Here is a 24,128-nt window from a genome sequence, read left to right on the forward strand (position 1 = left end):
CGTCTCTCAAATATCTTCTTCTTTTGTAAATGAATTGACTTTCAGAAATAAAATTCTAGTGAGCGTCATGTTTTAATGGTTTGTTTTTATGCTACCCCAAGACCTGGTGTATTGAACAAATACGGAACTTTGTGTGTTAATTTTTATTTCTCACTAGCTCTCCAATAATGGAGGTACGATAACAAAACCAGATTAATCAGACAACAGTAGGCTCTCCCGTTAAATCAAATCGTAATATCTTTATTCATGTCGGTCTTTTACAGACTCTTATGATATGTCAAATCTACCATAAGTTCGGAGTGCTTTCGAGCTACCAAGAACTGACAAGAAACTCAGCTTTTATTCTTTTCAAACAAGCTTGTACATGTTTACAAAAATACAGATCATTTGTAAATTCAAAGAAGAAGATAGGTAATGATGAAGAAATGTTAATGAAATTACAGTTATTTTTAATTAATTTCATTAACATTTCTCCCCGTCCCCCTCCCTCCCCCAAAACCGAAACAGCTCTCACCTATTTCGCGCCTAATCTGCAGATTTTGCCAACTGAAGACGAAACGGTAATACACATTCTATGTGGTTGTAGCTCACCCATGCATAAACTATATCTCTTTTGGAAAGTTTACCTCTATCCTGAGAAGATAAAAACCATCACTCCAAAGAATATCCTTCAATTCTTGTCCCTAGCTAGTGAACTCTGAAAAAGGGCGAGCACAATAGATCTATATAGGTCGCAGTGCTGCAGGTCCAAGCAGCTGACAATAGCCCAAACCTTCCATAAAAAATATTTCGAGCTGATTGAAATGACAGAGACCTACGCAGATGAATTTGTATAAAGACTACCTCTGGTATCAAGTGCTCCAACAGATAGTTTCCCAATTGCCATTTCAAATTGTATAAAAACACATTATGCTAACTTCAGAGAATGAGGTGGTGACATTGATTAATATCTATTATCTGCAGCGTTGAACGTACTATCTTATCACTGTAGTCGCTCACTATCAGAACAAACATTATAATGTCATGGAAATTTCAGAAAACACTAAACTTTAATTTATGACTATATAACGCCAGATATCCATTGAGGTAGGCAGTAATAATAGTATACCAAATATTAATGTACAAAGTATGTTTACACGACTTAACCCTAAGTATAGCCCTTGCGATCAATCACCCGTCCAATTCAAACGAGGATCGAAATTATAATACCCTCAGCCGAGGTTCGAATCCCTAGCGGTGCCCTCAGACTAAAGTCGTATAGGTCAGGAAGAAGTTGGGCTTCAGCAGCTCCGTAAGCACTTCCTCGGGATTAAAGTGCCATCTGCACTCGCTACCTATCGTTCGTTGAAGTTGCAAAGGCCAGCTGCGGCTGCTGTACAGCATTAGAAAAGTTCTAAAAAAACATAATTAGTGTTTGTAATTCGAAAGTAAATTTGTTTATTTCACTTTCTCGCTTTAGTAGCCTTACTTATTAATATTATAAAAATTGGTAAGGATTTTTCCTTAGCTTAGGTTTCTTTTCAATCAAGGCCACGCAAACGAAGTCACTACTACACTAAACGAACTGAAACTACTATATGAGTTATAAGAAGATTAAACACGAATAGTGTTTAAATATATTGTCTAACTACTATATCTATTTTTGACAATAAATAAGATGAAGTGAGCTCATTATCACACTCTCGTGAGTATTCATAGACATCCAATTTATATTGAAAAAAACTAGACAATAGCCAACTAATAAGTTTTTCAAACATCACATTAAACAACGTATTAAAAATATAATAGCTATACCATTATTTTGCAATACTGTATGAACAACCCACGCTTGGTTTCTCTTATACAAATTGTAGAATAATGTAGGCTATTTGCACAGTTAGACAAGGTTTTCAGTATAGGTTGTTATATGAAGTTTATCTTCTCGTACACTGATGTGCGGCGACATTCCAAGAATGAAGAGGAGTAGAAATATATGTTGTTAGATGTATTTAGACCAGTCAATAAATAGAAACAATATTGTTAGGAGTATCCTCTAAATTTAATTTAAATAAAAGAAACTGATAACAAATCGTATAATTAATTTTAACAAAATCAGTAAAAGAACTTATAAAGCAAACACGGTATGATACGGAGATTCGTTCGAGAGCACGTCTGTCGACCAAAAGAGGCCGCACACCGGGTTTCGCAGCCTTTTATAGACCCACCGCACGACGGTGGCGCCACCACAGGAAGTTACACCTAACACGGCCTCTCCTGACGGAGCATCGTCCCCGATGCTTTCTGGTCACGGCGCGTCGTCTGGTCCGACTGCTAATCTTATGCGCTCTGTCCAGGCTGAAAGTATTCTCAGGGCTATTGCTCGGAGACGAGTCAACAGTGACTCTTCACAACCTGTGAACCATAAGTTTGTGGTAAGCATTTTATTTTTGGAAGTAGGATCACGTTGCCTCACAAGGACTAATTTAAATCTGATCTAAGCTTGTATACATAGACGCCACACAAAGCTTTATACGAGAGGTAACCTATAACACACTTTACGCTACACAGAGCCTTACACGAGATGTATCTTATAACACACTCGATGCTGCACAAAGCCTTACACGAGATGTATCTTATAACACACTCGATGCTGCACAAAGCCTTACACGAGATGTATCTTATAACACACTCGATGCTGCACAAAGCCTTACACGAGGTGTATCTTATAACACACTCGATGCTGCACAAAGCCTTACACGAGATGTATCTTATAACACACTCGATGCTGCACAAAGCCTTACACGAGGTGTATCTTATAACACACTCGATGCTGCACAAAGCCTTATACGAGGTGTATCCTTTAGCACCCTCGATGCTGCACAAAGCCTTATGCGTGGTGCTACCTAATACACACTCGACGCTGCACAAAGCCTTACACGAGGTGTATCCTATAACACGCTCGATGCTGCACAAAGCCTTATACGAGGTGTATCCTATAGCACCCTCGATGCTGCACAAAGCCTTATATGAGGTGCTTACCTATTACACACTCGACGCTGCACAAAGCCTTACACGAGGTGTTACCTAAATACCTTACGATAAAATTTATCTCAAAAATACAAATTACATTAGAAAAACTCAAATTCCTTTTTGACTCTACTCTATTTTGACTCTGTATAGATTAGTACAATAGAGAAAGCATTTGAGTGTACGAGAATATATTTGTATTCGTTACATTTTATGTACTGCATCATAAGGTATTGAAAGTATAGTGGACCTGGACATTGGGTGGAGAGGAACGTGATATAAAGTATAAGGTAACATGTTTACACATTAAACAAACAATTCCGTGCTCTATAGTATTTCTTTACAAGATGGACCCTACTTTGAAACCGTCAACTAATTTGAACTCGACAACGTTTCCACGTCAATATGGTCAACACGTAGTCTTTAGAAATATAACAATAATCGCGACTTTTTCCTATAGAGATATGTTAATAATTATTTTCTTTAAGATTTATTTTCTTTATATATCGCAAACTATTCAACTGCCCTTGTACAAGTAGTTTCATCATCAGCAGCATATGCTACTACGATTCGTGAGGTTATTAAAAGGATTTCGATGCGTGAGATATGAACTAACCTTTACGATATTCAAACGTCAAATCACGATCCTGTAGGCACATTCACCAGCGCACTACCCTAGGCAAGAGATCCTCTTATAATTTTCAGGGCGTTGCAGTTAGTTACTACCCTAAAATGTTTTCCGATGAGATGACGATGTTGCAATGCCTTGACAACAGCAAGTATCTCGAGCTCAGGAGTAGTACCTTGGATCTGCACATATTGTAAAGCTACTGCGTGTATACGTCCATCTTTTCCTATTTGAATTAGTACCGTAACCTAGTGCACTTGCATCCGTATGGACTTCAGTCCGTAAATGGTCAAAGATAAGCAACGCGGATTGACTAGCCAATATAGAGATGATCTCATCTCTCTAGTTTCTATTCTTTTCCCCGTTAAAATTTCAAGAGGCGATTTGGGTGTATCACGGGATATACCGAATAAGATAGCTGACCAGTATCACTAAATAATATCAACTAAATATTGCACAAACCATGTCAGCTCTCCTTAAATGTTATTGTTTGCATTTGATCAGTTCATTTTTATTATACATCGTCTCAACCGACAACATCGTATTCCGCAACAAGCAGCTTCGACAGTTTTTGGTATCCAAAACTACTACGGCGTTTATTTTCTCTGTCCGTCATACACATGAACGAGGACTGCTTGTAGAGACTTTCCTACTCTAACACCGCTTTAATCTTATTTACTTAATCAACCAATTGATTGCGTATTTAATATTTAGATTTTAATGATTTAGTACTAATTCGCAGTTTGTATTCACACATTTGAACTTAAAATGTACAGTTACCACAAGTGTTCAAAAAAGCAACAGACTTAGTCTTCCTCGCTCGTTCCTTATACGATAAGATAGTTCACGCGGAAGATTCAAAAATAAGTATTACTTGATGAATGAATGAGATGCTCAAATTGAAATTTGTTTGAACGAAGAATCCATCATTTCTTTTTGGATACGTTCGGCCTGACCTGACTCTTACAAATAGTTCCAGTCTCCTAGGATACACAACCTCAGGAGCGAGGTAATTACACTTAGCGGAAATGAATTGTAAACCTGGATTTTCACACGCATGCTTAATTTATAACTGTAAAATAATTTATATGGTCGATTCGGTAATTAACCGTCGTACCTACATAACGCTACTTCGTTAACAAGTAGTCGAATGTGTATCTCTATACGGTATTGACCATAGCTGTGACTGAGCCACTAAAAAGTATTCAGAATGTTTATTCATTAAGACTACAAATTTTCTTTTTCATCACCACGGAACGGTGTATTTATCAATTGAAGTCGCGCTATCGATTCACTACGCGCTATATTATTTTCAAAAGAGCGGTTTCTAAAAATACGCTAAAAATCGTTATTTCGTATACGCAATGTCTTTTCAATATTAAAAATATCATTACCAATGAGTACCGACGTCTTAAGATAATCACAAGGTACTAAGAAGTTACTTCTTGTGAGATGTTATGAATTTTGCAGATAAAGTAAGAAAATAATCAGACCGCATATCCGTTTCGTCTAAACAGCATAATATGTGCACCTTACAACACGAAAACGATCATTTGATTTAAAAGAAGTTATTGAACCACTATCGTACTAAACATTTGTGGGTATAATCGGACCGCATATCCGTTTCGTCTAAACAGCATAATATGTGCACCTTACAACACAAAACGATCATTTTGATTTAAAAGAAGTTGAACTACTATCGTACTAAACATTTGTGGGTATAATCAGACCGCATATCCGTTCCGTCTAAACAGCATAATATGTGCATCTTACAACACGAAAACGATCATTTGATTTAAAAGAAGTTGAACTACTATCGTACTAAACATTTGTGGGTATAATCAGACCGCATATCCGTTCCGTCTAAACAGCATAATATGTGCATCTTACAACACGAAAACGATCATTTTGATTTAAAAGTTGTTGAACCACTATCGTACTAAACATCTGTGGGTACCCGCATATTACGGCGTGATAATTTCGTCGCGATGTGCATTATCACTAGTCCAAGTCACGGCGAAAACTTGCGTTAGCCTAATTCAGATTATTTCTTTGTAAAGTAAGCGTATTCAGTATGACCTATCTTCTTACAAAACGCATATACGATTTTGTCCGTAGGTTATTTTTCAAAAGAACTAAATTTACTTCTATACTACTCGACTATATTGCAACTATAGCACCGTATTTAAGAATCTACTTCTATACTACGTAGTTTGCTATCATATATGACCAAGTATGATCATCACTAGCTCACTCACGTTACTACGCACTTGCTTCACCTTTTAACGACAAATCTGACACCGTCTGTCAGTTCACTGAATGACCACGATCTATGTACTTCATCGCAACTATTCGTCAATGTTGCGCATACTTAAAAGTATGAAATAAAAATGGAAAGATCTCACCAGATTCATGACATTAAGCGTCGATAAGACATTTCGTAATGTCTGTTGAGGTAGCAACCGATCGCGCCACCGCACCGGGTGCGCTCGTTGGCGCCGTGTTGGCGGGTCTGGCTGGCGCGCCGACTGTCTGCGCGGGCGGCGACAGCGCGGCGGGGCCGGTGCCGGCGCAGGCACGTCGTCAGCATCTACGTCGGCAGCTATATGCGAACCCCTGTTTCGCTGAGCGACCGCACGTTGTTCCAGCGACACCAGTTGTTGAGACTTACGTCCATTAACGCTCCTAGTTCACCTATATTTGATAGGTGGAGAACGGAGACGCGTGCTCTCGTAACGATGGGCGTTTTTCTACTCGACAAGTAATCAATCCTTAGTCAAAAATGTTATTCGCGACCAAAAATGGCCTCGAATCCCACTTCTGATGTTAGGAGTATCCTCTAAATTTAATTTAATAAAAGAAACTGATAACAAATCGTATAATTAATTTTAACAAAATCAGTAAAAGAACTTATAAAGCAAACACGGTATGATACGGAGATTCGTTCGAGAGCACGTCTGTCGACCAAAAGAGGCCGCACACCGGGTTTCGCAGCCTTTTATAGACCCACCGCACGACGGTGGCGCCACCACAGGAAGTTACACCTAACAATATTATAATAAGTTATTGTTGCCGCCCATCACTACCCAAGGAAATTAAAGAAGGCAGAAAACATTTATTAGAAAAAAATTGAGGGTAGGGAAAAGACCGATCGAATCTCCGACAAAATCGGGCTTCAAAACAGGCACTTATCATTTCAAATAAATTAAATTACTCATTTTCATTAGCGGGATGTATTTTCTTCTACGTGAGGACATACATACAAAAGATATTACTATCTGTCATACACTGATACAGCATAATATAATTTTAATCAGGTCAGTGATTATCCAATTTTCAAAATATATAAATTCAATAAATGGATAAGGAATGTTTTACTTTTAAAAGTTTCTCAGTAAGAAAGTTAGATTATATCATAATACTTATGAGGGAGTAATATAGTTTTTCATGTTTTTAAATAAAATCTCATCGCATGAAAATGTACTTCATGATCAAATAGTTTATCTCTGAAGTCGGTGTTCACTTGCATAAACCATAGTTTTTAAAATGATAATTTTATATGTATATACAGGTAAGTTTTTTAATTACTTTATTGTAGATACCAATATTTACAATACAGGCGGTTGACAAAATTTTAAATTATTTCGGACAACAAAATTCTGCTGTTTCTTTCGTATTCAATTTTCACTATTATTTCAAAATTAAGTCCCTGGCATCGATTTATTCATATTTAAAATATATAATTAAATAGTTTTTTAAGTAGATAGCTTAAAGTAACAAATTATCTTCACATATCTCTATATTCACACAAAACATATACTCTTTATTAAGATTTTTTTTTAGGCTGACCATATTTTCCAGTATGGTTGTAATATAATACTGTGTTTACTTTAATTTCTGAGGTTACCTTCCACGAACAATCTTATACTACGAATATTTCCATAAATGGCTTGAATTCTATAAAAGAATTTATTATTATTAAATTATATATTTTATGTAATTTATTTAGTAGTAGCCAATTTATATCATCATAAACAGCATCATCTCCGACACTACATGACCTAGAATCGAATACCTAGAATCGCCATGACCTAAAACATCTTGTTACAAACAAATCTTGTTATATTATTACTTGTATTTCACTGTCGGCTTAGTTAGTTAAAACAATCGTGTATGTAATATGGTCTTGCCTATATTTTAATTAAAAAATATATTTGTTTATGCATTACTTTGTCCATGGTACGGTACATAGACAACGGGAACAATTTTTTCATGACCCAATTTTGCGGAATGTTCGCTATTGAGTACACGCTCCTGGATTTCCCATAGTCTGCGTTGACGTTCAGATTTGGCCCTTCGAATAGATCTTGCCAAAGAGAAGGAGAACACGATACCGATGAACTGAAAATAATGATATATAGGTACAATAAAATTATAAATAAAAGGAAACAATTGACTTAAGAACAAATGCGTTCAATGACGGACTTATACCAAAAGAAGGTTTTTTCCAGTCAACGTTGGAGTGACTGAGAGGAATTGTGAAGTGGTGGAAAAAGGTACAATATATAGTACATACGTCACAATGAAATATATCCACAAACATATATAAATTATTACAGTATGAATTGAATAATAAGATAATAAAAGTACTTCTGAAAATGTATGTTCCGAGATAGACTGTACAATGTCCTCGTGGTGTAAACTTGGTTTAGCTGCATTGTAAGCTGTATTTTGATTAAAGGGTAATATAGTAGTTAAGTTACTAGGTACGATATCTTACGCATGAAATCTTAGTTATATCTTTTGCTTATACCTATATTATTATCTCCTTTGCCTTTCCAATTATATAAAAAATACTGTTTTTATCCATTTTTAACATTATAAAATGCATAATTATAATGCATTATGCAATTTTCTTTAAGTTCATCCCAAATTAGTCCCGTACTAATTTGATGTTGATACAAATGTAATTCAAATGTATTCAGTAAAATTTACGCAAGAGAATGTCCATACATCAATGCTGACAAACTTTTACTTGTCAACATGGTATATTAGCAGCAGCTATGAATATTATAACACGTACCTGAATCAAAGCAATAGTCATTGCTCCAGCTCCTAACAGGCCAGCACTCTGATATATCAAGTAGTACACTCTCGGCAAGCATCCATTTGCATAAAGTTTTGTGCATTGTTCAACTTCAAGATCTCCAACTAATTCGGTGCGAGTCATGGCGCAGCAAGAGTTGGGGACTGTCATGTTGTCAATCTTGATACCTGATACACCTGCTGGGGACTCCACGTCGCCCCAGTCGAGGTAGCTGTCCACTCCGCAGCAGTTCAACTGTTCAATAATATATCAGATACTTTAAAACCCCCTAAGATAATAAACATTTACTACTACTACAAGTGTAACTATAAACATGCGTAAAATATTGTTCTATTGACAGAACAGCGAAATAACTCTTCTTTGTTCTATGATTGTATACAACTTAGAAAGTCACTATCTTGGTTATATGTATTACAACTAATATCACATATACCTACCTAAACAGTGCTAAGTGGAAATTAAAAACAATTGTTCAAGAATATGAAACGGGCCCAAAATATCCTAATTTACAGTTTAAACAATTTTTGTCAGTCGCAGAAGTATTTACTAATAAAAAAACTAATTCAAATATAGAATGTAAAGAGAATGAACTGTCCTACACACAAATATTTCGTTCTAAATTAAATCATTATGAAGAATAAGTACTTAAATACTCTATATTTAACTTACTTATTCTATTTATTCTTCATAATGATTTAATTTAGAACGAAATCCCATCAAAAACATAAATGTGAAATGATAGCCGAGTTTAATATTATGATATATGGCTCGATTGTTGACTTCTACGACAAAAGAGATGAGATCTAAATGGGTGCCAAGTTCAATGGTCTGTCCTGAAATGTATTTATAACAATATAAAATATCATTTCTTCTTATAACTTAGGATAATATACTGTAGCCTAAGGTCTAACTTGGCCAGTTCTCATATACCAATTATTACTTTCGATTGCTAGTTACTATTAATATTAAAATAGGAACCGACAAGTAACATGTTTAGAACTTGCGAAGGCTACAGTATATTTCGTATATGAAAACTAGCCAAGTTAGACCTTAGGCTACAGTATATTATCCTAAGTTATAAGAAGAAATGATATTTTATATTGTTATAAATACATTTCAGGACAGACCATTGAACTTGGCACCCATTTAGATCTCATCTCTTTTGTCGTAGAAGTCAACAATCGAGCCATATATCATAATATTAAACTCGGCTATCATTTCACATTTATGTTTTTGATGGGATATCATTACTTTTTGTACATAAATTATACGAGGTACTTATTTATAACTAAATTAATACCAAATTATTTTTGATAAATTACTGTATTTTCGTATATTTACGGGGTATAATTGTCTTTTTTTTGTGTTATTTTCTATATTTTCTTGTAACTTTTAAATGTTCAAGTGCAATGCCAATTCAGTATCAGGAATTTTTGGGCAAATCGGGGCGGTATAACGTCCACAGATGGTTGTACTCTACAATAGAGCTCTCGTGACTTGGATCTAAATTGTTAAGACGTACTCCATCTAAGGTTTTAACTCTGGAGAGTCCAACGTAAACCTGCCCTTTATTAAATATAGAGGAGGCTATGTTGAGAAGAGGACTGCCAAAACTAAGGCCTTGTGATTTGTGGATAGTAATTAGCATATGTTAAGCAAATACGGAATTGTTCTCTATCAACATATATCTACATTATTTAATATCTGAAACTTCGTATTGACACGTTATAGTTCGTAAAGACGATTATGTAACAAATTGACTGTTATCTATTGAATTCTCAAGAAAACAATTTGTTACCAATAAGTTCTCATTCTCGAGTTAACTGTACATTCCTACTTATAACTATACTAAAATTGTTATTAATTTTTGGTTTAAACTATTGTCTATACCATACGTATTTACTAAAATAATGTAATAATAATATAATCACAAATATATAAGTATAATTTAAGAAAGCTATAAATTTCGTAGCATAAATCGCAACCTTATAGGTTAGATATCCAGAAACAAAACATTGAGTTTTATCGCACCGCTCCCACACGGCGCCACCGCGGCGCCCTATACCGAAATGCCTATTATTTAATAATTATTTATAAAAATAATGATTTGACACTATCGATGTGCGCTAAATATTGAAACAATAATTAATACCAAATCTCAGTTAATAACATAATAAATACGAAATTCGACTATACTCCTAGTTATAAGTACGAGTATATTTTAGACAGAATCTAAATTATAGCAACTAGTGTTTACCGCTCAATGCAATATTTGAAGTTTGCTAGTTATCGACACTGATGTGAAGGGGTCAACGTAAATTGGTAATGATCGACGTTTTCATACAATATTACTTACGGTCCAGTACAAGATGAGATTTTTCGCCAGGGATCAATGTCAATTGGTGGCTATCGACGTTTTCATAGAATTTTAGTATTCGTCCAGTATAAGTTGAAATAGAATCAATTAAAGTGAAAAATTGTAGTAAAATGATAACAATTTACCAGTTTCAGATTTTTTCCTTTATATTCACCTAATTACCTATCTGCATACCAAATTTGAACTTCCTAGGTCATCTGGAAGTGGGTTATAATTTTGATCTATAGTTGATCAGTGATAAAAATGACGATTTTTGGACATTAATATCTAAATAACCGTTTGAGATATGTTTATGAAATTTGGAACACATATTTATCTCGCAAGTCTCAATATATGAACCAAATTTGACAGGTTTGTGTGAAAGAGTTTTTGAGTTATGAGGGGGTCAAAAGTGGCTCCAAATGGTTCGTGTAAATATACACACGGTGCTGCAAGCCAGTTTACTTGAAACTCGGCTTGACACGCTGCCGCGTGTCTAGATATTTGTTATACCAAACGCAGAAAACAATTTTTGAAAGAATAGATTATGTTTTAAGACATCGTTTGCAGAACCATAGCTTATTTAGTTCAATTTTTGCAAGAAACTCTGTGTGAGCAAATTTTTTTTAATTAGTTATAGGATGTTACATAGATTTAATTTTTACAATGATTTTCATTCTTATAGTAGTATTGATTAGTCTATATAGCCAAATAGGGTTAAATGAAAGTCAGGATTCTAACGAGATATACTCACCCTGCTCTGAATGAAGTCGAACGAGTCCTGTACTTCATCGCTCTCGTAATAGTATGGTATCGAGAGTGTCAGTTTATCGTCCAACATGTCCCCGATCTGAGATCGGAGACTGTACGCTGCTATCGCAGCAGCCAGCTCCAAGATCAGTACAATGCTGAGGAATACTGCGAACTGAGGAATTATCATGATTTTTAATAATAAGAAATACTTGGCGTAGTATCACGTTTAGGGAAATGTGAAGTAACATTTAATGATATATGATAATAAAATGCCGTTACGACTGTTATCCCCGATGGGGTAATCAGAGACATTGTTAAATGTACTCGTCGTGATGAAAGTATCAGGCCTACATTTTGCTTCCGTTATCTCTGGGATAAATTTGGTTTGTTATAATAGTTTTCATCACAGAAGAGTTAGTCAGGTGTATCATTTTTGGCCACTAACTTCTTTATGACTAGATATACAGTCACGATCTGTTGAAGTATGTTGCACGTTAAACCATTAAGCTATAACGCTGTCATATGTAGGAATATTACTTAAATATAATACTTTCCATGAGGCCACCAACTTGCTTCCCAATACAGTTACGTCAAAAAAAAGTTTCTAGGGAGAAATATTGTCTGTATACTTACAATGTTGACCATGCAGGTGCTTTCCTTCAACGCACCGATGCATCCGAACAGCGAGACAAACAGCATGATGATGCCAATGACGATGACCAGCATGGCTGGCGAGAAGAAGTTGTCGTAGAGGAAGAATGCGACATCATGGTAGATGGCGTATATCGTCGTGCCCACAGATATAATCAACGCGGAGGTTATCTGAAAATAAAAGAAATAACAATTAATTATAACTTGTCTCTATGGAATTCATCTAATTGATACCCAATTGATTAGCCGGCATAAAATACACTCTATGGCATTTTCCAAATAAAATTGTAATGAATTTGTCAAATTTTATATAAGGCTAGTTACCCGACAGACATTTTCCTGTACCTTCTACAAAGTATTAAAAATCCAATAAAAAACGATGAACGAATTGACAGAATGAAAATACAACAAAATTTTATTTAAGTATTTCTATAACTTGTCTAGTGCCCATAACATAAGCTCTACTTACTAGATGGCGTTGCTGCTAATTGAAACTAATAATATACGCTTCTAGGTTGTGTTCACAAAACTGGCACTCTCGATTAGATAAAGCAAAGAGCCTATCTACTAATCTGAACAGTTTGTTTGTTTGGTCAAAAGCGTTAATCTCAGGAACTGATTTCTACTTCATATTGAAAAAATCTTTTCCTCTTAGATAGCCCATTACAACCAACATATTGCAGACGCAGACGAAGTTGTGCGGGTCAGCTATTATAATTGTAATGAAATAACATAGAAAATTTTACAAGCAGTATAAAAGCACTTTTATACTGTAAAGTATCCAAAGCAGAGATTAAATACTTTTTTTTTACAGTTTTACATACATGTAAGACATACTTATGAGTTTGTCTATTTATATAAATTTGTGTCTAGTACAAAGTGAGTCAGACTCGTGAATACAAAAGTTTTTGTTGACAGGCGACCCGAAGGTGAGGTTAAATACATAAATAATATAGTTACTAAAACATACAGATTAATTTGATTTCCTTAAATATTTTTTCCATTTATGTATAATATTTTTAATTAACTTACCCTTATGTTATGTTTAGTTCTTTTAACATTTTTTTTTAATTGTTTTAAATCTAAGTGCAAGTAATATATTATACTTAAAGTATCTAACTATAAAAATATGTGAAATCTTAATACGATGACTATGACTACCAACATATTTAATATTAGATTGTTATCAAGGTTGACGCACAATAGCAGTCATTAATACTCATTAAAAAAACATCAGTGATTCAGTTTGTGAGACGGACAATAATGCCCACTGTATAATATAGCTAACTTATTAATATTGTATCTATTGATTTATATTGACGTCCTCAGTGGTCTATCAGGTTTGCACACATCTTTAGCGGGTTCACTTCCTGTCACGGTCCAAACATTTGTATACATGTTCGTGATGGTTTGTATTAGTCTATAATAGGTGGTTTCTATATATATTGTATATGTATCTAAATACATTATTACAAATAAAAACAACAAATACATTACAAAGCAAAACGTATTTAATTTATATCAGTTCTCTAATACCCACAAGCTCTCATTGCCTGGTACTAGATGGCGCTGTTATTATTATTGTATATGTTTAATGGATAGCAATGGAATTTTGCTCTCGCCTACTCTGATGTACGATGCTTGTCTGGATGAGTACGAATTGAGTTCCGTTGGCCGATAGTGGCGTATTTACCAGGAAGTAAACAAAAATAGCTGCCAAGGGGAACCGCAAAGAAGTCGAACTAATAGGGTAGATTACTGACAATTAGATTGCTAGTCATCAATACTAACATTCCCCTCCTCCCCCCTCTTCTTATTTACAGTAAAGCGGTAAGATTATGACGTCATATATGCGAATGTCGAGTCATGATCAACATCCTATTATTATCTCAATGTTGGATACAGGCCTTTTCTTATTACAGAAGGATTTATTCTACTATTTGTAGTTTGTGAAATAGCTTATTATAAAATTTCTAGAAAAACATTATTATTTTTAATTAATCATTATTATATATTAAACATTATAATCGTTTACAAACTAAGACTTTGTAAACGATAATAATGTTTTTCTAGAAAAAACTTAAAATTCATAGCACTGAGAATATTATCAGATTGCGCTAAAAATTAGTATGAGCGTAACGGTTTTTATGTTGATTTATCGCATCGCATGCCTCTTGCTCGTTATTGTGTAATTATTAATTATTTATTATATTTATAACATCTATTCAAAAAAAGGAACACAAGTTTCTTGCTCATTCTTCTTGTGATGAGTCTACATTCCGAATGAGTGGTAGAATAAAAAAATATGACTATTCAAAAGTGTTTGTATTGAGTTTATTTCAACAAAGATTATTTCTATTTCTATACCTACTTACGCTTAGGCTAAGATGCCTGTTATATTTGTGTTCTTTGTCGCAGTAGCACCAAGAAAAGGCAAGCGAAGAAATTAAAATAAACACGGCAATTTACAGATAAGAATATTTACATACGACGAGTATAACATGTGTACTAAATAATTAATTTAGATATATTATTAATTCAGTCGTAATTTAAAAGCCACACTCTTGTCAGTGGAGCTCTGCTATTTTCCACGACCTTCCATCGTCTTTAAATGTTTATACGACACGATTCCATTTTTGTCTTTAATTTGCTAGATGTAATTGTCTTTTTCTTCCCCTCCCTCTCTTACCTTCTATTTTCCAAACATTTTGTACATAAATTAAATAAAAAACGTCTTCTTTTAATATTAAAAGAAGAGTATAGAAGAAACTCGGTTCGCAATGTCAGGTTTGTTGATAGTTAAGCATGGAAGGTTACCAGGCAACGGTGTTGCGCGCGCTATCAGTAGATTCGACACACCTACTACAGCGGTGGCCAGGCGGTTGGGCATAGTTTTTTTATTCTCTTGTATGAAAAAAGCGGTAAAATACGTAGTCGTTAAACTTGCCTACTATTTATTTCTAACTTGAAACTATAAAGCCTTAGTCATAATTTCATGGTTAGAACTGATAAGCATATAGGCTACTCTATATTGTACATAAAATAATGAATTCTCAATTAAAATCTCAATCTCAAAATGGTAGGTAATATTTATAAATGCGAAAGTGTTTTTGTCTGTTTTTATTACCGTTTCAAAACTAAACGAAATTTAACATAATGTTAGTTTGTTCACTAGGAAGGAGATACCGTCTGTCTTTGATCATGATTGCATAGTATAAAACAAAGTTGCTGTCGCTGTCTGTCCCTATGCTCAAATCTTTAAACTAACGCAACGGATTTTGAAGCAGGTTTCTGAAGTGGATAGATTGATTCAAAAGGAAGAATTATATATATATATAATACATGTATACTCGTGCGAAGCCGGAACAGTAGCTAGTGTCTTATAAAGCAGACGCAGCCGCAAGTAACAGCTAGTAAACAATAAAAGTTCCATATCTCAACCTAAAATTGATTCTGATATTCGATTCTCATTATCGCAATAGATATTGTTATCATATCTTACACAGATAAAGAACTATATAAAAATGAATCATAAAATAACAAATAGTCAATAAAAAAACATCGAATTTCATGATATCCTGTAAGTGGAAGTACAGACATAACATCTCTCCTAACTTCTTGAAAGAAGGGGAATGGCAATAATTAAGACGCCTTAACAAGTATTAACATCAACTATTATGCAGTTTCCCCTGGAAGCCATTTTGATATATTCCTCTTACTAGTAAACTTCAATATACTTATTACTACCATCATCCAATAGTGTTTCGCCAGTAGGTATTTATTAGCGAACTGGGAGTATCATTCCATTACCATTTATTAAACAACCTTTAGAAGAAGCCTTAACTTATTTATTTATTAACTAATGCATGCGATATTTTGTTTTTATTTAAGCTAAGAAATGATAAGTACATACATAATTATATAGTTTTTAGCACAGACACAAAGTTCCTTTGAATTGAAGTCATGTAAACCAACACGGAAGTAAAGCAATAACAAAACAATAAAAATTAGTAAATTATCAAAAAGTAAATATATATTATAAATTTATCAATAATAAATATTACATTTCCACATAAGTGCTAATAAGGTAGATAATCTCATAACAAAATTGCGACACAAAGCATTGATAAGCCTCACTGAATATCAATTTCAACACATAGGTAAGTACATAAATTAACTTACCACAAATATAGCTGTTATAAATAACAACATATATTTAATACAATTAATTCCAACATCTTTATGCCTTTGGACCATGTTTGCTGTTTCACAAAATAAAAATTAAATATAAAACACACTTTACCGGATCATGTATGATATTAGACTAACTGAAAGTGCTATTTGCAGACAACTTAATCCGCTTATCAGTTTGATAAGCGTATCACGGATTTTAGGAAATAAGGTATCTGCAACGCATTTATATATATATATATAAATGCGTTGCAGATACCTTATTTCATATGTATATAAAATATAACAAAACACTGATGTACCTATTATTGCGCATTCAACACAAAATTAGACTATTAGAGTGTGAAGGACGAACTAGGAAAAACCGCGTACAACACTACTATTCGCAAGATAGCGATGAACTAACATAGTCGATACCTACTATATAGGTAGGTACATAGAATATTGTTCTTTCAGTACGACCAATTAACTAGTTCTACGTAGGTAATGTCGCTGCAAACATACCACGTCACTTCGCGTTTCCGCACTGGTAAAGTTAGAACGTTCAAGGTTCTACGTTGTTGATAATAAGGTTGAAAATGTTTTTCAAATCTTATTTGCCTGTGTTACTATTTTACATTTCTGCGATACATGTATAAAACAAAATAATTAAATATAGTAAATATGTTAAGCAAGATAATAGAAATACAAAGAATGACAAACACATATCCCACTTGATATGTGTTGGTTTTCTTATCTTTTTCTTTGCTGCTTGCTTCGTCATACTCGATACCTACGATATTTTCAATGAAAATAAATCTAACAAAGCGGTTAATAAACTCTTTCTCCGTGTAGAGCATGGACTATAAGTATAAAATTTTAATGTAAATGCAGTATCAGTAGAGTTTAATAATAATACACGACTTATCGTGATAACGGTAAGTAACACAAGTTCGACTCCGAGCCAGGTTACCCCGTAAACTCAAATTCAAACTCAATATTATTTATTAACATACGACCTTTCAGCGACCTCGATGATCTAGCGATTGAGCCTTACTTCCGATGGCTGGTTCGATTCCTCGCACGGTACGAAAATTTGAATTTATGAGTATGAGAATCGGTTTGGCTGTTATCTAATCTATGTGTATTACATATGTGTTTAAAAAAATGTATATATGAGGCGAAGTGTGTAAAAAAAGGCAAACTAACATCAACAGCAGAACAGCTTATATGAGCTATCAGTACTAAGAACCGCAATAATAATATTTGTTGTCGTCTTTATTTATATCTGGACTACATAAATATCTGGATATTAAATATAGGTATATAAGGTATACTGGTATACCTTATATACCTATATTGAATACAGAAAGGCTGATATACAATATTCACTATTTCTTCTTTATCAAATAAGGACGGAATTGTATGCATATTATAACATTATAGCTCTGTCTACCAAATTCATCCAAGCAGCTTGCTTTGTAGTGTATCGGTTGAAGGGTAATATGGTAGTGAATTTGTAAGAGAAGAGTCGTAAATAACATCTTTGTACTACCATTGATAACATAAGTACTACGAAATAGCAACGGATAAGTTTCAAACACCTGTAATCTGATGGGTCGTCATCTTGTTTGCAATTAATGTAATTGCAATTATTGCATTAAAATAAATGACCGTCACATAAATAATGAGTGGTAAATTCTGATTAGATATTTGGCCTGGAGTCATATTCATACGTATGATGGAGATCTCTATCGGTGTACTCCGGTATTTTTAAGCCGTTCCGAAGTGTGTTGCCGATTTATTCATCATCAATATCAATATGCAATGTATAGTAAATTATAAAGGCATTATTCATTGGACAACATTGGGAATTATCAGTCTCTATGTGTTTATTTTGGGATACAAAATCACAGATTAGATTATAAAAATATATATGGCATAATATCGTCCTTGTAGCTTATAAAATTGTTTAATGGTTGGCACTACCGTACATATAGCATCTCTATAATACCATACGTATACCATAGAGCATGCTCTAGATACCAAGCTACTCACTCTTAAAACTCTAATCTTACATACATGAGCCAGCGTGAACAAGTTCATACAAAATATACCACATTCAGTATTTTCTTGGTCCCCGTGAAGCACTTATATACCGGAGCTATGTAAATAACGCTTTAAGGGAGCGCTCCTAGTCAAAATCAAAGTCCAACTGACTACTAACTTCATCATATTTTATTACTGTACCAAACTTGTAGTTCTCCTAGCCTTCGAGGGGGCCTGCCGTTGAGGCAGGTTGTACAGCGGATACCTCCCGCTTAGTGCACGAAGTCTATCCCGGTGGTATAAAGGCGACTCATCGCAGATATGCAACAAGTTTGGCGGACCCGACGGGATAGCAAGGCCTGGTGGACGGCTTAAGGCAATGATAGAGGACAGAGTTATCATTGGCCAGACACATCATCTGAACCTGTCTCCAGTCGTATCGGTCTCTCCGCTCCACTGGATCAAGATGGGAGAAGACGAGGGTGTGCACATGTGTTTGCGCGTACGCTTGTGCACCTAAATATCTCCTGCGCAACTGACTGCTTCCGAATATGGACTCCGATTTGACGGAAAGTCCCGTGGCGATGGGTCGAGGTAGAGAGGTCCGATTTAATGCATATTGGGCTTTGTCTGAGACCTGCACGCGGGCGGCTCTGGGGGTGTTCCTAGAATACCGTGGTCGTTCCTTCTCTGATCAGGGGGGACAGAGAGGGCTCGGCAGCACCTGGAGTGGCAAAGCAGCCCTATTCAGGGAAGCACTGCTTTCCCTGCTCAGCCAGGGAGGGGGCTAGAAAAGATGTCCTAAAAATTGCTCACCCCAACACTTTAGGACGGTAGCAACTGCGGCTGCCTCCGCATCGTTAAACTCGCGGTCGACGCCACAGAAAGTATACAAATAATAAAATCCCTATTATGACATTCGGCGCGTGGAATGTACGTACCCTGCTTGATCGCGATGAAAATATCTGCCCCGAACGTTTTCCGTTGGAAATGGAAAACCGCCATTGTTGCCCGTGAACTTCGTCGCTATGATATAGATGTGGCTGCTCAGCTCAGCGAAACACACCTAGCTGATGAAGGGGAGCTGGTGGAACGCGGTGGCGAGTATACTTTCTTTTGGAAGGGACTCGCTGCCTCTGAGACACGTCGGTCAGGTGTTAAATTTGCGATTAAGAATAGACTTGTTAACCAGCTACAAGAGTGTCCGGTTCATATTTCGGACCGCGTTACCACACTGCGCCTACACCTGGACAAAGACAACTTTCTTAATGGCATCGGTATCTATGCGCCGACTATGGATAAGTCTGATGACATTAAGGATCAGTTTTATGAAGAGCTTTCAAGCTGTATCGAAAGCGTAAGACCTAAAGAGCAGATTCTTCTGTTGGGTGATTTTAATGCCAGAGTAGGACGGAATTACGATGCATGGCCCAATGTTGTTGGGTAGGCATGGAGTTGGTTCCATGAACAGCAACGGCCAGCTTTTACTCAGTTTATGTGCACAATTCCATCTTGCAATAACGAGTACCTTGTTTAGGCTTCCCGCTTGCCTAAATACAAGAATACATGGATGCACCCAAGGTCCAAACACTGGCATCTAATTGACTACGCAATCGTTCGGCAACGTGACGTCTCCCAAGTCCTCGTCACCCGCGTCATGCGTGGTGCGCACTGCTGGACTGACCATAGGCTTATTGTTACTAAGTTACGTCTTCGCCTCTATCGTCCTCGAAGATCTGGTAGATCAAAGCCCAATGCGAGTCTTAACGTAGATGAGCTTCAAGATATTGAGATGAGGAAAGAATATGCTCGATCTTTGGTCTCTGGTTTGCCATCCATCAATAAAGACGGCGGCATTGTGGATTGCGACTGGAGTGCTCTGTCTTCTCACATACTGAACACGGCCACAACTTCTTTGGGTAGTAGAGTCCGTAAGAACGACGACTGGTTTGATGAGAATGATGAAGTATTGACGGAAGCAATTGACAAGCATCGCCGTCTCCTCCGACAACACCGCGGAGCTGACCAAAATGTGAGCGTTGCGGAGATCAGACAAAGTAACCTGCAGCTGAGGCGATCATCTAGAGAGGCCAAAGACAAGTGGTGGCGAGAGAAGGCTCAACAGATTCAGTGGCTCGTTGTCACGAATCAGCTCGGAGAATTTTACAGCGAGGTTCGGAAATTAATTGGCACAACCTCTATTGCTAAAATACCGTTAAATCCGCTGTCTGGAGTAGGTTTACTTAAGAGCAAAGAGGAAGTACTTGCACGATGGGCAGAACACTTCAGCACTCTGCTAAACGTGGACCGGGCTGCTGACCTAGAACACATTCGTTCGATTCCGCAACTCCCTGTCGCTACTGAGCTGGACGAGACACTCACTCGTGAGGAGATTGCACTCGCCATCAAACAACAGCAAAATAAGCATGCGGTGGGCATTGACTCTATACCGGGAGAACTGTCTAAATACGACGGTGATGAATTGCATTCGGCTATATGGGAACATTTTGTTCGTATGTGGCAAGAGGAACAAGTCCCATCTACTTTTAAAGTATCACTTATCAGGGCCCTATATAAGAACAAGGGTGACCGGTCCGATTGTAATTCATACCGTGGTATTTCGCTACTATCAGTCCCTGGAAAAGTCTTTGCACGAGTGTTGCTGAACCGCCTTATGACGCTTTCCGAAAAACTTCTTCCCGAAACCCAGTTCGGCTTCCGGCCAGAACGAGGTACGTGTGAGGCTATATTCTCAGTGAGACAACTACAGGAGAAGAGCAGAGAGCAAGGTCGTCCTTTATATCTCTGTTTTGTTGACCTTGAGAAGGCCTTCGATAGTGTGCCTCGCGAAGCCCTCTGGCTTGTACTTCACAAAATCGGATGTACAGAGAAGTTCGTGAGACTTCTAAGACTCCTGCACGACGACATGCAGTGCTGCGTCACTGTTAACGACGAACAGTCCAATTTTTTCCCCGTCACCTGTGGGGTAAAACAGGGGTGCGTTCTACCCACACCCACCCACATTGTTCGCGTTATACTTTTCAGTCGTAGTCCAAGAGGTCTCACAAACAACTTCTGAAGGTGTTCGCATTCGATTTCGCACGGACGGCAATATTTTTAATCTAGCCAGACTGAAAGCCCGCAGCAAAGTGTCGCATGCCGTGATCACTGATTTGATGTACGCTGATGACCTGTGCTTCGTAGCAGAATCCCCAGGGGGCCTGCAACAGCTAATGTCCGATTTCCACGAGTCGTGCCAAAAATTTGGCTTAAAAATCAGTGTCAAAAAGACGGAGGTGATGTCTTTGGATACTCATGGTCGCGAGTCACTGAATATTACACTCGGAGGGGATGAGCTAAAGCAGGTGGACAAGTTTCGCTACCCAGGTAGCACAGTATCATCGAAGTGTGATCATGATGCAGAGATCAACAGCAGAATCGGTGCTGCTGCAGCGGCCTTTGGTAAGCTGGACTCTAAGGTCTTTAACTCGCACGACTTTAGGTTGGCAACGAAGATCAATGTCTACATGGCAGTCGTGCTGCCCAACATCTTATACTCTGCCGAAACGTGGACAGTATATCGCCGTCACATCCGTATGCTAGACCGATTCCACCTCAAGTGCTTACGGAAAATACTTCATATCCGATGGTCTGACTGCGTACGGAATACTGAAGTGCTGCGTAGGGCCAATGTCGGTGGTATTGAGTCTTATCTTATGCGGCGTCAGCTTCGGTGGTGCGGGCATGTGAAGCGTATGATGGAGGAAAGAACGGCTAAGTGCATCTTTTACTCAGAACTTGAGGAATGCAAGCGGAAGCATGGCGGACAACTCCTCAGGTACAAAGATGTGCTGAAGCGACATGTGTCGCTTCAGCACATCTTTGTACCAGTGCTTGTGTGAAGCAGTGCGACATCAATCCTTCGATGTGGGAGCAGCATGCTGCCGAACGACCGGAGTGGAGAGCGCTTGTTAATTCTAGCGTCAAAGCTTTTGAAAACCGGCGGCTCCTTGAGCTGGATGCCAGACGTGACAAGCTGAAAGCCCGACCATCTGCGGCTATCAGCTATAATTATATGAGCGGTGTGCTCTCATGCCCGCAATGTGCGAGGATTTTTACACACAAAATAGGCTACATAAGTCACATGCGAGCACATCAACGACAAAATCGGAACTGAAGATAGTCGCCGTGGCCGAAATCGGCCGGGATTACATCATCTCCTAGCCAAGTACTTCAGTTGAGAAGAAATGGCAAGAAACTGAAGTCACTTAATTGATACATTGTTGTCTTATGTACGTATTGATATAAAAAATATCCCAGCCTACAAACCCATAATTTAGAAAACCCACCTACCTAAAGAGTATTCAGTGATTATGATTAAAACATTTTGATTAGTTAATATTTTCTGCATTTTAGCTATGCTATGCTAAAGAATTGGGTTATAATATATGACCGACTTAATAATACCTGGCAGCGTTATCGCGCTACATGTCATCCAATGACTAGATAACGCAACGTCAATAAGTACGTTATCAACAACACGTACCTAACTAGGTACATTTTCAATAATGAACTCTTAAAAGTGTTAGGTTTTGCAGGATATTGTCGACTATATACTGACAAGTAGTAATCTGACTTTGAGGGTGATGCAGCTGGAGTCTAGACACAACATAAGTTACAAGGCGTTTCTGGCCCGAACCCCAACTTGCTGCCCACTTTCATAAATTAGGACTACTAATCGAAGGGGGTAGTATAATATATCAGCACTACCGTGGCAGCTTGCCGCCGTCAGTGTCGTGACCACAGTGATCAATTTATATTTTATTATCTATTTACAAAAAAAGTATCCGAGTATTTATATTAGCTATCTAGTATCCATAACACAAGCTCTGCTTAGCTTGGAACTAGATGGCGCAGTTTAATTATTATTATTAATCTTGATATTAGACATAATAACTACAAAATCCTAAACTGCTTGGTATCGCGCTCGGTGTGTACATACTCTTTAGATAGTCTTACTATTCTCTCTCTAATTTCTTCTTCAAATACCTAAGTCTATACCGCTTAATCACTTCGGTGTTTATACACTGTGATATTAGATTTTGTTTATCGTAATCGTACTTACTTTGTTTCACGTCATCGAAATTCTAGAACATGATCGTCATAGTGAATTGCTTGTCTCTTGAATATTCGTCAGGATCTTATAGGTATATTCAAGCATTTACCTACTTACGATTATATATTTTCACCGCAATTGCATTATGATTGAGAGATGTTTACGGTATTTGTAATTCTCAAATCGTACACCTATCTATTACAATCAGCATCAGCGATGAATTGTCAGCAACTGTTCTAACAAAATAGGTCTCTCTATTACACTTTCGATATATAAATCTATTACAGTGTGT

At 36.7% G+C, this 24,128-nt stretch overlaps 1 protein-coding gene across 1 annotated transcript; it reads right to left on the bottom strand.

The window, feature by feature from the left end:
• Positions 1–7,829: 7,829 nt before the first annotated feature.
• Positions 7,830–16,852, bottom strand: LOC131853705 (CD63 antigen-like). The gene is made up of 5 exons (XM_059204711.1): positions 16,684–16,852; positions 12,484–12,672; positions 11,852–12,022; positions 8,718–8,975; positions 7,830–8,035 (listed from the first exon to the last, which is right to left on the bottom strand). The coding sequence occupies exons 1-5, from the start codon at positions 16,756–16,758 to the stop codon at positions 7,853–7,855; spliced, it is 876 nt and encodes a 291-aa protein (XP_059060694.1). The 5' UTR covers positions 16,759–16,852; the 3' UTR covers positions 7,830–7,852.
• Between the last annotated feature and the right edge of the window lie 7,276 nt (positions 16,853–24,128).

The sequence above is a fragment of the Achroia grisella genome, unplaced genomic scaffold (genome assembly GCF_030625045.1).
Source record: "Achroia grisella isolate CSIRO2021 unplaced genomic scaffold, CSIRO_AGI_Agris_v1 utg905, whole genome shotgun sequence".
NCBI lineage: Eukaryota > Metazoa > Arthropoda > Insecta > Lepidoptera > Pyralidae > Achroia > Achroia grisella.

Excerpts from the sequence above, each read along its gene's own strand:
- LOC131853705 (XM_059204711.1), bottom strand. The coding sequence starts at position 16,758 with ATGGTCCAAAGGCATAAAGATGTTGGAATTAATTGTATTAAATATATG. Across the intron at positions 12,673-16,683 it reads TTATAACAGCTATATTTGTG|ATAACCTCCGCGTTGATTAT; the intron begins GTAAGTTAATTT and ends TTTTATTTTCAG. Across the intron at positions 12,023-12,483 it reads GCACCTGCATGGTCAACATT|TTCGCAGTATTCCTCAGCAT; the intron begins GTAAGTATACAG and ends ATAATTCCTCAG.